The sequence below is a fragment of the Syngnathus acus genome, chromosome 2, assembly GCF_901709675.1.
Source record: "Syngnathus acus chromosome 2, fSynAcu1.2, whole genome shotgun sequence".
Classification (NCBI taxonomy): Eukaryota; Metazoa; Chordata; class Actinopteri; order Syngnathiformes; family Syngnathidae; genus Syngnathus; species Syngnathus acus.
This window is the reverse complement of record NC_051088.1, coordinates 6,900,299-6,915,517: the sequence shown is the minus strand read 5'-3', so window position 1 is coordinate 6,915,517 and position 15,219 is coordinate 6,900,299. Positions and strand designations below refer to the sequence as shown.

General features: G+C 42.3%; 1 protein-coding gene across 2 annotated transcripts in view; it reads left to right on the top strand.

Annotated features, from left to right (window-relative positions):
- lamb2 (laminin, beta 2 (laminin S)) overlaps positions 1-14,679 on the top strand; it is a 31,831-nt gene extending 17,152 nt beyond the window's left edge. The window contains exons 9-36 of one of the 2 annotated variants that reach the window (XM_037240471.1): positions 5-125; positions 747-935; positions 1,033-1,212; positions 1,533-1,645; positions 2,243-2,322; positions 3,030-3,165; positions 3,249-3,407; positions 3,737-3,864; positions 4,524-4,656; positions 4,736-4,928; positions 5,102-5,245; positions 5,820-6,051; positions 6,839-7,008; positions 7,256-7,291; positions 8,950-9,174; positions 9,258-9,475; positions 9,803-9,899; positions 10,451-10,632; positions 10,731-10,921; positions 11,131-11,315; positions 11,844-12,085; positions 12,252-12,455; positions 12,774-12,918; positions 12,990-13,197; positions 13,347-13,488; positions 13,634-13,810; positions 13,878-14,037; positions 14,317-14,679. In XM_037240471.1, coding sequence (XP_037096366.1) covers positions 5-125; positions 747-935; positions 1,033-1,212; positions 1,533-1,645; positions 2,243-2,322; positions 3,030-3,165; positions 3,249-3,407; positions 3,737-3,864; positions 4,524-4,656; positions 4,736-4,928; positions 5,102-5,245; positions 5,820-6,051; positions 6,839-7,008; positions 7,256-7,291; positions 8,950-9,174; positions 9,258-9,475; positions 9,803-9,899; positions 10,451-10,632; positions 10,731-10,921; positions 11,131-11,315; positions 11,844-12,085; positions 12,252-12,455; positions 12,774-12,918; positions 12,990-13,197; positions 13,347-13,488; positions 13,634-13,810; positions 13,878-14,037; positions 14,317-14,453 — 4,527 coding nt within the window. In that variant the 3' untranslated portion in view covers positions 14,454-14,679. The remainder of the gene's footprint in view (positions 1-4; positions 126-746; positions 936-1,032; positions 1,213-1,532; positions 1,646-2,242; positions 2,323-3,029; positions 3,166-3,248; positions 3,408-3,736; positions 3,865-4,523; positions 4,657-4,735; positions 4,929-5,101; positions 5,246-5,819; positions 6,052-6,838; positions 7,009-7,255; positions 7,292-8,949; positions 9,175-9,257; positions 9,476-9,802; positions 9,900-10,450; positions 10,633-10,730; positions 10,922-11,130; positions 11,316-11,843; positions 12,086-12,251; positions 12,456-12,773; positions 12,919-12,989; positions 13,198-13,346; positions 13,489-13,633; positions 13,811-13,877; positions 14,038-14,316) is intronic. The other variant, XM_037240479.1, reaches the window with a different exon arrangement.
- The last annotated feature ends 540 nt before the right edge of the window (positions 14,680-15,219 follow it).

Sequence of the window (15,219 nt, the reverse complement as noted above, 5' to 3'; positions counted from 1 at the left end):
GCAGGTTCACGGCAGGTGTGTGTGTAACCACAACACCAAAGGTTTGAACTGTGAGCGCTGTGAGGACTTCTACAACGACATGCCGTGGAGACCCGCCGAGGGCCGCAACACCCACTCATGCAAAAGTGAGCCCACCGCTGAAATCGTTTTAGCATGCATTCATAAAGTCAATGCCAGTGTGTTGCGTATTGTAAAAGAACATTTTACTTTTTAACAATTTCATGTATGATAAAAGAAAATATTATCATCATTTATTTTATTTTATTGTGTATTATAAGCAGTTTGGATTTTGTGTGGATTTTTTATTCTTATACAGTTAAAAACAGTTAAGGGGTTATAATGTAAATGAGCAATTTTGCGCCTTTGTATATTAAACGATAATTCTGCTACATTTTGTGAGACTTAATTATATTTTACAGTGTGGCAGTTCTAAATCATAGTAATTAGCTGGAGTATTATATCTGTCTGTCTGTCTGTACTAAAAATCTAATGCTCACAAAGGGATTTTAGTACAGTACTTCGGATTATAAAAATATCTATTGAAAAAAGTCTGATTCAGAACGTAATTTGAGGCAAATGAGGGTTGTGAGGTCAAAATCCTTAAACTTATTATCATTTTTTATTATTCACTGCTTTAAAAGTTCCTGAGCATTCCATTTGTGTTTCTTATTTTTTCTGAAATATTTCCATTTGTGTTGATAACCTAGGTAAGTGTCTTTAGCCTGATTGCAGCCTTTGTTTTTCAGAGTGCAATTGCAATAGCCACTCATCAGTGTGCCATTTTGACATGGCCGTGTATTTGGCCACGGGCAACGTCAGCGGTGGTGTGTGCGATGACTGCCAGCACAACACGATGGGCCGAAACTGTGAATTGTGCAAGCCTTTCTACTACAAAGAACCCCTCAGAGACATCCGGGATCCCCGGGTCTGCATAGGTCAGTGCAATGCATCAGGCAATATATATATATGTGAGCGTGTACTGTACGACAGATTATCACGTTTATTAAACGCACCCCGTTGTGCCTCCCACAGCTTGTGACTGCGATCCAGAAGGTTCAGAGAACGGAGGGATGTGCGACAGTCACACAGCGCCAACGTTAGGCATGGTGGCTGGTCAGTGTCGCTGCAAAGCCAATGTGGAGGATCAACGCTGTGACAAGTGTAGGACCGGCTACTTTGGCCTAAGTGCCGATAACCCTCAGGGCTGCCAGCGTGAGTATGCGCAACCCCGGAAGCCAAAAAAAAAATAATTCCACAAGTGTATCTGAATCTTACCTTATGACTGAAATCTTTTATTGTCAAGATACATTTGTGTGGATACATATACAGAACACTTGGTACCCACTGTGCTGCCTAATTTGTTTATTTAATCATAAAGCTTTCACTCCTTCTGGGTTGTTCCGGGTTGTGATTCCAATGCAAAACAAAGGACAAAAAAAAAGGCTAGACTGACCCAATGCCATTTAAAGTTTGTTTTCAAGTACTTGTTGGAAAAAGGTGCTTTCCCCCCCCCCCCCCCCCCCCCCCTGCAGCTTGCCGGTGTGACCACAGGGGAACAGTGGCAGGCAGCACCCAATGCGACCCAGTCAGTGGCGACTGCTTCTGCAAGCGTCTTGTCACTGGACGAAGCTGTGACCAATGTCTGGTAAGACGCTCACTCTGGTCCCTGTGGCGCTCATTGTTTTCCATTCTGCTCCCTGATTATTCAATTATTTACATCCTCTCTTCAAGTTCTGCTTGTTTTTGTTCTCTGTCTTGTCACACTCATCCAGGAATAGTGTGGAACAGCAGTGTAAGCTCCCGCCTGGGCTATATGTCTAAATTTAGTTGAGGCATTTTAGGTTAGTCCACATGGTGTGGGTTACCATCGGCCTAAAAATGGTCACGGCCGAAAGTGGATCTTATCTTCCATAAAACAAGAACTAAATGTCGTGTGAAAGAATGAGCGTTTTTGGTCAAATGATGAAGCTGCCTAGTAAGTGTATTTGCTGCACAATATCCAAAATACACCCACTCTTTTGGAAGAGAAGACAACTCACAATGTTAAATTACAGGAAGCGGACCGTGACGATATACCACAAAGCTGTGAATGTTAGTCTTTGAGATTACAGGGTTGGCTTCAATGTGTGTGACTCAAACACTTCTTTTATAGTATGAAGGATTTGTGTTGTCATGATTTCATCTGTCTGTTTGCCTGTCTCTCTCTCTTTTGCTCTCTCTCTCTCTCATCTGTCAATCCCAGCCAGAACACTGGGGCCTGAGTCTCGACCTGAATGGCTGCCGAGGCTGCGAATGTGACATCGGAGCTGCTCTGGGTAACGAGTGAGTGACGTTTACTGAGCAGATTAAAATAAATAGAGCGTCAGTGGCCTCCTGTTTAGTCTGTGGCACTTGAGTTTGATGTGCTCTGCAATGCTTATGGCACTACATTTTCCCCACAGAAGTAATGATAAAACAGAAAGTATGAATACATACTTTACCTGCCTGCCTAATGCCCCAAATCATATTTATTGCATTGCACGTATGTAGCCTGTGGTTTGTGTCACATTTTCTACATTAGTTTTACTGTCTGGTGTCATTTAGTGTACATTTCCATAAATAAGTGTATCCATTTGGGACACATCGTCCTTGAAGTCACTCATCAGCAATTCTTGACATTTAAATATGGGCTAACTTACCGACTTGGGAGATCAACTACCACACACTCTATTTGTGGATTCATCTATTCATGCATTGGAATGTATGAGAACATCCAGATGTATTCTGTGGGGTAATTGGTGGTTATCTACATTTTGGTTTTCTCTTCAAATTCGTTCTAATTTGTCTGAAAAGCAGCCATAAAGATGAACGATTCCGAGATACTGGAGCCAACTCACTTTGGATGATGCGGTGCCATTAGGTTGATGTTTGGAATCTTAAGTGACATTAATGGTTGAATGATTAAAAAAAGTGAGCAATGGGTTTGGAGAATTTGCTTGTTTCCATTCAATGGAAAAAGTAGTTCATGTAAAATCATGTGTTCTCTGTAGCTGCTCCATCGACAGTGGTCAGTGTCGCTGCCGCAGTCACATGACAGGACGCCAGTGTACACAGGTGGAGTCTGCTTATTTCTTCATGGCTCTGGATCACCTCTTGTATGAAGCCGAGTTGGCCAAAATGGGTCAGGTGAGACTCTCAGTTGTGAATAAAGCAACATGTATTAGTAGAGCCATCAAAGTTCATAAATGAGCATTTTCATATTCTGTCAGGGCTGCACACTGGAGACCCGAGAACACGAGCTGGGTCGTCCGGCCACATGGACGGGTCTTGGGTTTGCCCGCGTACCTGAGGGTGGCACGCTTGAGTTCATCATCAGCAACATCCCTTACTCCATGGAGTACGACCTGCTCATCCGCTATGAGACACAGGTGTGTGCATTTGTTTTTACTTAACGTCTTCTACTTTAAGGGTAAATATGTTTAGATATACATCTCTTATCAATTAATCCTCCCATTAGGGGTTGTGCTTCATCTATTATCCTTAAATCTTAATTCTTAATTGTCATAAATCACAAATGCTGGCCTTTAGAAAGAGAAAGACATTCCCACAGTCAGGCTTCGTAATTTTCCATTGGAAGCTGTTATAGATGTCCAATGTCCAAACTTCCTGTAGGTGTAATGACCAGGTGTCCGAATACTTTTGTCTAATACAAAGATCTAGATGACATCCATCGCTTCTTAACATTCATCCATTCCAGATGCCCCGGGACTGGGAAGAGGTACGAATAACAGTAATCCGTCCGGGCCCGATTCCAACGAGCAGCCCTTGTGGAAACACAATCCCAGATGATGACAAACATGTCGTCGCCCTGCCGGCTGGAGCCAGGTCTGTTAATCTAGCGCACATGCACACGCATGCATTCAACCACAAAAGCTGAGATAGAGGAAAAACATTCAGAAGTGCTTATGCGTTAAGTATTTATTGTGTAGTTTTGCTACTGCTGAAGACTCTTGCTGCCCCCCGTGCTCTCATTACCATCAGCATAATTAGTATTTATTCATTCATTGTATAGTTGTCATACTGCTGCTACTTATTCTGCTCATTGTTATTGGCCGGTGTTATACTGTGAATTTGCTGCTGTAAAACTGGAATCCCCCCATTGCATGGCAAAGCAAGGCTAATTCTAAAAAGTCCCTCAGAGAGAATGCCAAGAATGACATCAGTTTCGTTGATTGACCGATCTAAAATAGGACCGTGCTCACTATACCTGATTTCTTATCATTGCCAATTACATTATTTTCAATTTACAGTACTTTGTATAATGTATATTCTGACCTGGATTGACGACTTTGTGTAACAGTTAGGATATTATAATGGTACTTAACCTACAAGTACAGTTAATAAAGGTTTTATGACAGCAACAGTGCGACCCAGGAGTTACTTTCAATGGGAAAATTATAGTGGAATTTATTGGCTGCTAAATTTTTTATACCCGTATGAGAAGGTGACTCTAGGATTTTTCTTCTTTCCAAACATGCCTTTAGGTTCATGGTCCCTCCGCAGCCCGTGTGTCTGGAGAAAGGTGTGACATACACCATCCGCTTTGAGTTCCGACGCTATCAGGACGCCAACGTCGTCCTCAACGGAGCGGCCAATGCTGTCCTCCTCATGGACTCTGTGAGGACCATTCCTTCCTTCTGTCTCTGTTTCAACCTTTGCCGTGTCACTTTTGTGAATCCGTGCTTCTTCGCTCCAGATTGCTTTGATGCCTCGTCACTCTTCCATGGAGCTCTTCAATGCCGGGGACCTGGCCTCTAGCAACAGGAAGCAGACCTACGAGCGGTACCGCTGCCACGAGGGGGCGAAGAGCGTGATCCACCCATCAATGAGTGATACCTGTGCCAAGCTGATCACAAGCATGTCGGCTGTTATTAACGACGGGGCTTTGCGTGAGTACAAAAACATACTTCTTACATCATCAATTCATCGCTTTGCTTTTCTTTTGTCTGTGAACCTATCCTCAGCCAGCAGTTGTGCTCATCTATGTTCCTATATTGTTAATGATCAGCATTAAACCCGCCTTGAGTTGTTTTAAGTTGTTTTCATCCTTGTTTCCCTCCAGCTTGTAACTGCGACGCCCAGGGATCCATCAGCTCGGTGTGCGATGTCCGCGGAGGTCAGTGTCGCTGCAGGCCCAACGTGATTGGTCGACGGTGCGAACAGTGTGCTCCCGGAACTTATGGCTTTGGACCCTCGGGCTGCGTTGGTGAGACAACATCTTTTTAATGTGGCACTCTTTTTTTCTTGTGATCCCAATGTGGGCTACTTATAGACCATTTGACTAGTTTTAAACATTGAAGCATGTTGTTGTACAGTACCAGAGTATTAACTGTAATCCATACAGTTTGCCAAAAATGATTTATACTGTACAGTATTAGTCAAATTTTAAATTAAAGCCTAAATTTATATTTGAAAAGGTATGAAGACCTACTTGACTATATATACTACACCTAGCATTTTATTGCAGTAGATAGTTTACAATGAAAAAAAAAAAGACATTTAACAATGTAAACATGATAGAATACTGAAATGAAATGTGAAATACGCTAAATTCAGTAAGTGATTGTATTTTCGCTCAGATTTGTTACATCCATGTCTATAAATATAGACAACAGTAGTGTGGCTTACTGAACACGAGCGCCATCTACTGGCGTTTAATATTGCACATTCGGAAAATCCCACACATTAGTCCCCTTGGAGGTCTAAACGCAAAACCAATCTACGTTCATCATCCGTGCTATAGTTTCATATTACGTCCGCCTCATCCTATCTCCCTCCAGCCTGTGGTTGCAGCGTGGAGGGTTCCATCACTCGGCTGTGTGACAAATACACCGGGCTGTGCCAGTGCCGGCCCGGAGCGTTTGGCCAGCAGTGCGACAGATGCCAGGCAGGTCACTGGGGCTTTCCCAATTGTCGCCCCTGCCACTGCAACAGCCATGCCGATGAGTGTGACCAGAGGAGCGGTGCATGTATTAACTGCAGAGACAACACTGGAGGAGACAAGTGCGACAGGTGACGTCTACCTGTGGAATCTGCATGTCCAGACAATTTGTTCATGTTTTATTTCAGATGAATAGGGTTGCAAAAAGGTGAATTATTTTTTCCAAGTATATGGAAAGCTTCTTAAAGGGGGAATTTTCAAATATGGTAACAGGAATTGATGGAAATCAAGTGGGAAATGAGCAGAATTCAATTGAAAACTATCATGTTCAAGCTTACCAGTACATGTACGTAAACATTTTTGTTTTGCTATGAGCAGACTTCCATGCATGATAGTGATAGCTACACTGAGAAAAAATGTTTGTTTTTTTTGTTTTGTCAAGTGTTTGAACAAATCCAGATGATATTTTTTCATGCAACCACTTGATGAAATAACGTAGAGTAAGATCAACAAGGATATTTTTTTTTCAGGGTATTCTTGTCCAAATTTCCCCCGTATCCAAAGATTGCCCATGCTGCAATTTTTTTCAAGTAAAAAAATTAAGTGTTGTTTCAGTCAGGATTTTGCTGACATGTATTTTTCCGGATTATATTTAAGATCCTTTTTAATAACCAATCTATTCTCATTTATTTCCATGTATTCCATTTAATTCCCATGGAAGTTTTCTTAAAAATAAAATACCCCAAATGTTCTATCCCTAATAATCCAACCATAACTAACACCTCTACAGAGTTAACAATGTTCAGTTTTATTTCACACAGTCAGCGAGATATTTATTTCGCTATTTCGGAGGTGCAGTGTGCCCCCAATATTATGACCGGTGAATGTCTTCTTTTACTGACATCACTGTTTCTATAGGTGTGCCAATGGTTACTACGGCAACCCAATTGTGGGCATAGCAGCTGGCAGCTGGTGTCGCCCATGTCCCTGTCCGGACAGTCCCACCAGTGGACGCCATTTTGCAGCATCCTGTTACCAAGACAACCGTAACCAGCAAATTGTCTGCAACTGTAACCAGGGATACACAGGTAAACGTGTTCGATACCTGACGATCTCTCGAGCAGGTTGCACAGTCCCTTCCACTGTCGAGGGGCAAATTAAACATAAAAGTGATTCAGCAGAACTATTCCATGAATGTATGTGCTGGAGTTGACATTTGAAACTGATGGTCTCACTTTCTCTCCAGAGCAACTTCAGATGAAGCCCAATTATAATCCCGTGCTTTAAATATCTAACCTTTTCTTGTTTCCTCCCTCTCCTGTATTACTGGTACAGGGATTGTTAAACGCTCCAGGCTAACCATTTGCAAGCGTGAGTAAAAATGAAATTGAAAGCCCGGCACTGCCAACACCACAACAAGTCTGTCTTTATTTTCCACCAGTCCTGCCCATGCATGCAATGCTTTAGCACCCAAGGTGCTCGGCCACGCCTCTCCAAATGATTTTAATTTGTGAGTGGCTGTGTTACGCAGCACGTAGTACCACGGACGGACACTGCCATTCAAAATTGGCTGATCACTTTCTGAGCCTTTCTTGGCAGTGTAATTGTACCCCACTGACATCTTTTTTTTACTTAAGCGTAATGAGACAGTAATTTGACCGTGTCCCACAACTATATTTAATTATGCCTCAAACTGTATTGGTATATGTCTGTTGGGGTACATTCATTCTTCATGTTGCCATGCACCACTACGTGTCTGTGAATATTATTCTGACCCAGAAGTCCAATTTTATTTCAAGTGGGGGAGGGGGGCGGGGTTTCTGTGAGACAATTCTGTGATTGATGACAACTCTGGGTCAGTAACTGTTTGAAGAACTGTTTATCTCCCATAAATTAATAACTTTGCAAATCACCTCCAAAACTGACAAATGAGCTCATACTCCTTTTCTTTTGGCACCCAACTTTCATCTTTACTCCACTAATGCTTTTTGAACTTATGAACTAGACCGTTTCATTTTTCCTTCACCTTCTCATTCCCTTTTTCGCTTATTTCCTCTTGTACTCCCTCCTGCCAGACTCAAATATGCCAAGTATTTTGTCAGTCATGCAGCACAGTGTGGCACACAATTGAGAGCAGGAGTCTGAGAGAACGGACATTGAAACAGAGTTGTATTAGTACGTTTAAAGTTTTATATAGAACAAGTTTACATTGTTTGTTTGTTCTCAATCAGGCAGTTTTGGCAAGAATGGAAGAGCTGGTTTTTCTTGCTATCCCAGAATGCAACTGTATTATTTTTAAATCTAATTAGCTAATTTTCTAATTAGTGTAATTGTATGTCGCACATTCTCACAAAGAAACACTTCTTGTTTCAAGAAATTAGCTGTCACACCTCACAGCACCCCCCGTCCCCCTTTGTCTCATTAGAACAATGTGACAGTCAAAATGCTGAGTCTGGTTGAGATGGCCACTTCAACCAGAGTACAATCCACTATGAATTGAAAATCAGATGATGGGTTCTGGAGAAACATTTTTTTTGTGTGGGGAGGGGAAGAAATTCTTTTTGGGGAATGTTTTTGGGTGATATCGCCGATAGTAATGCCTTCAAATTAAAGTAAAACTTTTTTTTTTTTAATTGTCCTTGTTTCCCAACATATCTCCTTGACTACATGAGGAAGCCCTTCTCTGATTGTCTGACAGGTTTTTATTAAAAACACCCAGCAATAAACTCAGATGGGACAAAATCGTGAGCGGTCTTCCTCGTCTTTGATAAATATCTTTGAAGGAAATGCAACATTTGCAGTTTTGACAAGTTAATTGTACAAGTCAATCTCAATCCCACTGATTGAAATTGAACCGATCCACTAAAAAAATTGCACTGGCCTTGAATCGTATCACACGCCACGTTTTGAGACACATATATTACTTTGTAGAATCATCTTTTTCTGGCGAGATGCACACTGCTAGTAATATTGTGATTATCAAAGCTACTTCCTTCACTCTGACCAATCTGCGTTTTCTCTCAATGTAGGTACTCGATGTGAGGAATGTGCTCCAGGTTACTATGGCAACCCCTCTCAGCCGGGGGGAAGTTGCCAGCCGTGCCTGTGCAACAACAACATCGACATATCTGACATTGATGCGTGTGACCGGCGAGTCGGCGAGTGCAGGAAATGTCTTTACAACACTGAAGGGCCCAACTGCGGCATCTGCAAAAGTGGCTATTTTGGAGACGCATCAAGACGAAATTGCAGGAGTAAGTCACTTTTTGACCCTTCTTGCTACCTTAACAATATTTTTAATCAATCATGATCTACTCATCCCCCATGCTCACTTTAGAGTGTGTATGTAACTTCCTTGGCACGGAGCGCAGCCAGTGTATGGAGCGCGAAGACTGCGTGTGTGAGCGGGCAACGGGCCAATGCCAATGTCTACCTAATGTAATCGGTCAGACGTGTGACCACTGCTCCCCCGGACACTGGAACCTCGCTAGTGGCAAAGGCTGTGAACCCTGCGGTTGTGACCCCCACAACTCAGTCACCTCATCATGTAACGAGGTATATAGAGGACACACAAACTGAACTGGTATGGGATACAAGATGTGAAATGTGGGCCTGGTCAGAGCACAACCAGTAGACCCCAAGTGGTAAATATTGGAACCTGAAAATGTTTCTTCGTGGTACACAGTGGAACCTCAGAGGACCATAAGCCTCAGGAAATGGGTCGACTTCCATTGTTTGAATTTTTATTCAGTTTCAAAACAAACAAATGATGCAACTACAAATAGTCTGGTCAAGAAGGTCTTGCTGTGTTTTTAAACTTATAGACTTCTATTTGGACGACTTAAAATAACTGCTCTTTATTTCAATTTTTGTGTTGCTCAGTTTAGTGGACAATGTCACTGTCGCGATGGGTTTGGTGGGAAGACCTGCACAGACTGTCAGGAGAACTACTGGGGAGACCCTCGGACTCAGTGCAGAGGTCAGTCATGCATTTCTTTTGTAAGCCGTAATAGTAATACGTATACACTTTTGGATGATCTGTAGAAGCTATGAGTTAGTTTGCCGTGCCACTGGAGGGAACCCAAGAAATACATTGTATGCATTGCCATAGTTTTATTTTTATACAATACACAGAGCACAGGTCACTGTATCATGTTTTGGTAAAAATTCTTAAACTCTCAACCGAGAGTAATTGACACGCCACCTTTTTTTGATAACTGACTAGAGATGCCACAGTATTGCATCGAAGCACTACTTTTGTCTAAATGGAAGTCCCTGACTCACTTCAACACACTGTAGTTCCCTTGATACCAAGATGCCACAAGATGGCGGCAAGGCACTTTGTGTTTGTGTTTAAAAATAAATCCGCCAGTAGTGACTGGTGAATACGCATGGGAACAAGAAATAAAATGGATATTGAATTTTTGTCTTTATAACAGGAGCAACATTATTAGCGTGCAAGGCTCTTTTAGTCCCAGGTGTTGGCTATGCCGTATTTACATGCTTCCTTCTTGTCTGCCCTTCTTCCAGCTTGTGACTGCGACTGGCGAGGCATTGAGACGTCTCAGTGCAACCGAGTCACAGGTCACTGTGTATGCCAGCAAGGGGTGTCGGGTGTCCGCTGTGATCAGTGTGCCCGAGGTTTCTCTGGCATCTTCCCCAACTGCCAGCCCTGCCATCAATGCTTTGGGGACTGGGACCGTATTGTCCAGGTGCAGAGAGAGTTACAGTTAGATCGCGAGAGATGAAATGTAAACCCACCAACTGAGTAAAAAAAAACAAAAAAAAAAACAATGTCATCCTTCTACAGGACTTGGCGGTGCGCACCAGGACTTTGGCAGAGCGCGCCCATGAGATTCAGACCACTGGGCTTACCGGGCCATATGAGAAGGCTTTTAGGGACCTTGAAGAGAAACTGGCCCAAGCTCGAATTATCGTCAACTCGCGCAATGCCACTGCTGCTGCCATTACCACTTTGATGGAACTTATTGAACAGCTTAGGTACATGTTGCTTTGTGTCTTCAAATCTTTTACAGAGTGTAAATTGGATACAACTCAATGGATTAAATAATTGCTATCCTTCCAGGCAAATAAATGCCTTCTGTACCCCCCGCCCCCCATCAAGAAAAAAATAGCTACTAACAATGTATATTTGTATAAGTCATTGTTCAGCCCAACTCCATTTACAACAAATGCATCTTTTTCCTTAGATCTCAGATCAGTGAGACCACTGACACACTGAACCGTCTGGAGGGAGATTTAACTCTTGTCCAGGACAGCAGCTCGGAGGCAAGCAAGGAGCTGAGTGCTTTGGAGCGGGAGGCCAGAGAACTGAACTTCACTTCAGAGCAGCTCCATCACCAGCTCGATATCATTAAAAACTCAAATTTCCTGGGTGAGCAAGTGACGGGGTCCCTTATGAAATAGTCCAAATATTGATACTTATTCATTCTTCAAACGTGCAATGATTTTTAATTTTTTTAATTACAATTTCTCTCATCCAAAATTTGTGTAGATTAACAGAATGTGTCACTTTTGATTACTTTACCAGATTACTTTTCCTAATCATTGCACAGGTTTGCCAGAGCACTTGTTGCTAGTCGGAGCTCCGAGGGCTCCATCACAAAGGCCTAAGCTGATTTAAAAGATACAATTAAGAAATTATATGCCAGCCATGACAAATGAGGGATACATTTAGAAGACTACTCTAAAACTGCACTTTAAGGACTATAGGACGAGTCTAGTCCTACACATTAATTTCACAGTTAAATCACTGTAATAGTTATGAAATGGATGTAAACTAAAAATAAAATCTAATTAGGTACGGTTGGCTTGGCCGAAATGCCTTGTGATTTACAAAATGTGCTGTTTTGATTATGTAAGTTCAATAAATAAATCTCTTCCGTCATCTCTTTTGTGCCAGGCGCCTACGACAGCATCCGTACCTCCTACAACAAGTCTTTTGATGCTGAGCGCCGCGCTAACCAATCAACAGTGAACAGGCCCAGCACAGTCAGCCAGTCGGCCGACACCCGCCGTCGCACCGAACGCCTCATCTCTGCTAAGAAGGACGACTTCAACCGCAAAAATGCTGCCAACAAACGCTCGCTTTCAGAACTCAAGACCAAAGTCCAGAATCTGGACATGCAGAAGATCAATGAGAAGGTCGGGTCATGGTCAATTATTGTGTACGAATTATTTTCATGCATACATTAATGGTATTACAGTATCAATGAAAATATATTTCCGTCTTTTGCCTTGCATGAATGAACTATCTTCCATTGACTGATGATATTTTATGAGAAGCAGACATAAACTTTCCCTACAACAGGTTTGTGGTACAACAGACGATGCTCCCTGTGCGGAAAGCCCTTGTGGAGGTGCAGGTTGCCGTGACGACGAGGGGAACCGTCACTGTGGAGGCCTAAGTTGCAACGGTGCTGTAGCAGCCGCTGACAATGCTTTGGAAAGAGCCAAGCATGCTGAGAAGCAACTCAACAAAGCCATGGGAGAAGTTGAGGGACTCGTTATCAAGGTAGGGATTCACTGCTGTTAGTTGTCATGATGGCATCAGCTTTTCATGACATTTTTGCCTGCATTGTTGCCAACTTTGTTTTTTATTGTGGGTGTTCACTACTCGCTCTATATGGTGTCCATCACAAAAATAGACAGCAGAGTGTGATTTTTGAATACCTCCCCTGGGATTATAATGAGTATGATAAATTATTCTTCATTGAATTTAATAATACTATGTGATCTTTACCAAATACAAATCCATCGTTCTTTGAATGCAAGACAGCAAATACTGTTGAACTATTACACCAAGTTGAAGTGATTGTATTATTTTGGTGAGGTGGCGGAAGCTAAGACTAAGGCAGAGGAGGCCAAGGGTAAAGCCCAAGCGGCTCTCGACAAAGCCAAAGTCACCAAGGACCAAGTGGAGCGCTCCAACAAGGACCTGCGAGACCTCATCAAACAAATCAGGGACTTCCTCATGCGTGAGTCTGCTTGATGAAAAACGTCATGATAACGACTTCCAAACTTCAATAAGTCGTCGTCTTTCTCTCAGACGAAGGGGCAGACCCTGACCATATTGAGGTGGTGGCCAATCGCGTGCTAGAGCTCTCCATCCCCGCTTCCCCTCTCCAGATCAAACATCTTGCGGACGAAATTAAAGAACGCGTGCGCAGCCTGTCCAACGTAGATGCTATCCTGGCGCAGACCCAGGACGATGTCAGAAAGGCAGAAAAACTACTGCTGGATGCCAAGAGGGCAAGGTATTTATCATCTTTCAGCCAAACTATAATTTGCTAATTTTTATACACATTAATTCAAATTATAGGAAAATAAATCAACACAATTTAAAACAGGAAAGATGACCAAAGGAAAAACCACCTTCTGTGTGTGTAACACTGCTGTTGTACAGGCATCATGCTGAAGGTGTGAAGACCACCGTGGAGACAGTGAAGCAGGCCTTGGTGGATGCGAAGATTGCTCAGACATCTGCAGAGAAGGCCATCGCCAAAGCCAGAGCCGACATTGACGAAACAGAGACTCGCCTGGCACAGGTAACCAAAAACACTGCTTCTTTCATTTGGATGGATGGACGGACAAACGGACGGGTGGTCGGATGGATTGCATTCATAGCGCGATTTTCATAGTCTTTGTGCATAAGACACAGCACTGATTTTCACAATGCTTGTACGTCCACAGATAGAATCAGAGACGTCTAACAGTGAGCGGCAACTAAGTGAAGCCGTGCACCGTCTGGGCACGCTGGGCCGGGAGATCAGTGTGCTGAAGACCAAACGCGCTAACAACAGCATGGCAGCAGCCCGGGCTGAAGAGACTGCCACCATGGCACGAGACAAAGCAAACGAAGCCAAACAGGTATGTGTGCTTCTTATTCTGTATATTGCTTCATTACTAACCTACACTCTCACTGTTTGATGCGCAGATTTTAGATGGACAGCTTACCGATAAGTACCATGAGGTGAAGCAGCGTGTCGGTACTAAGGCCAAAGCTGTTCAAGATGCCAAGGCGAAGGCAGAGAGCCTTAGGGATGAGGCCAAAAAACTACTGCAAGACGCCGAGAACAAGTTGAAGAGACTAGCAGGTACTTTTTGTGTATGTTGGGAAAATATGGAAAATATAAAAAAAATAACAAAATAAAGCACGGGTTCAGATGGTCAAATTTAGGAGAGTAATTTGAGTGCCTGTGATTGTCTGGTGGGTGTAGCGTAGGCTCCAATCTGACCTGTGACCCAATCTGACCTGTGACCCAACTGATGACAAGCACAATTAATAGAAAATGCATGGAAGGATTTTTTAGGATAAACAACGAATGAATGTGTATTAAATGTTGGTTGCCTGCTGAAATATTCTGTTCCCACAGAGCTAGAGAAAAACTACGAGGAGAATGAGAGAAGGTTGAAAGGCAAAGCTGATCAGTTGGATGGCTTAGAAGACAAAATGAAAGCCATCCTCAATGACATCAACAAACAGATCCAAATTTATAACACGTGCCAGTAGTACTAGCCACCTTTTCTGGTTTGACTAACTATTCTGCACTCTGCGTGTCAGGTGGATCATACCCAAAAAGCTGAACGTGCGGAAGTTGTGTTGATTTTCAGTGTTTAAAAAACAATCTGGAATTGTATGCTTGTAAATGTGTGTACTGAATATTAAAAATGTGTGTATAATTTAAATTACAAATGTCAAGAGTCCAAAGATAAGGAATAAAATAATGTGACATTTACTACTGAGTATATTTTAAATTACCTTTTTAAAGGCAGCAGGTTGACTAAATTGGAAACTTAGGATATTTACTCAACAAATCTCACCTACAAAAACAAAACTGCTGGGTGGATTGCTTTTGAGTTAATTAAATGAAAGCCCTCAAGCCACTTTTGTTTTTTTATCATATGAAAAGCAAGCCAATGAGGAAAGCCTGCCTTCTTGTAATCAACACTCGTAAGATTAAGGGTGATATTGAGAACTGGTGACTTAAATTTACAGCATGACACTTGCCAGTGTTCCATTGCATTGAACATAACATATTTTAGCAGGCATATTATATTGTATTGTCATATTCCATTTTATTGATAGTTTCAGTTTTACAGCACAAAGGCCACGCATAAGTAATTGTACAAAAATATAGATTTTATAAGAATACATTTGTAAAATAAATTTTGCATAACATACAACTTCATTTCTCTTAAATGTATTATGTACCAAAGATGAGAGCAAAAATGCCAAAGTAATAATGTACTACTGTATTTCAGTGCCTTGACGTTGT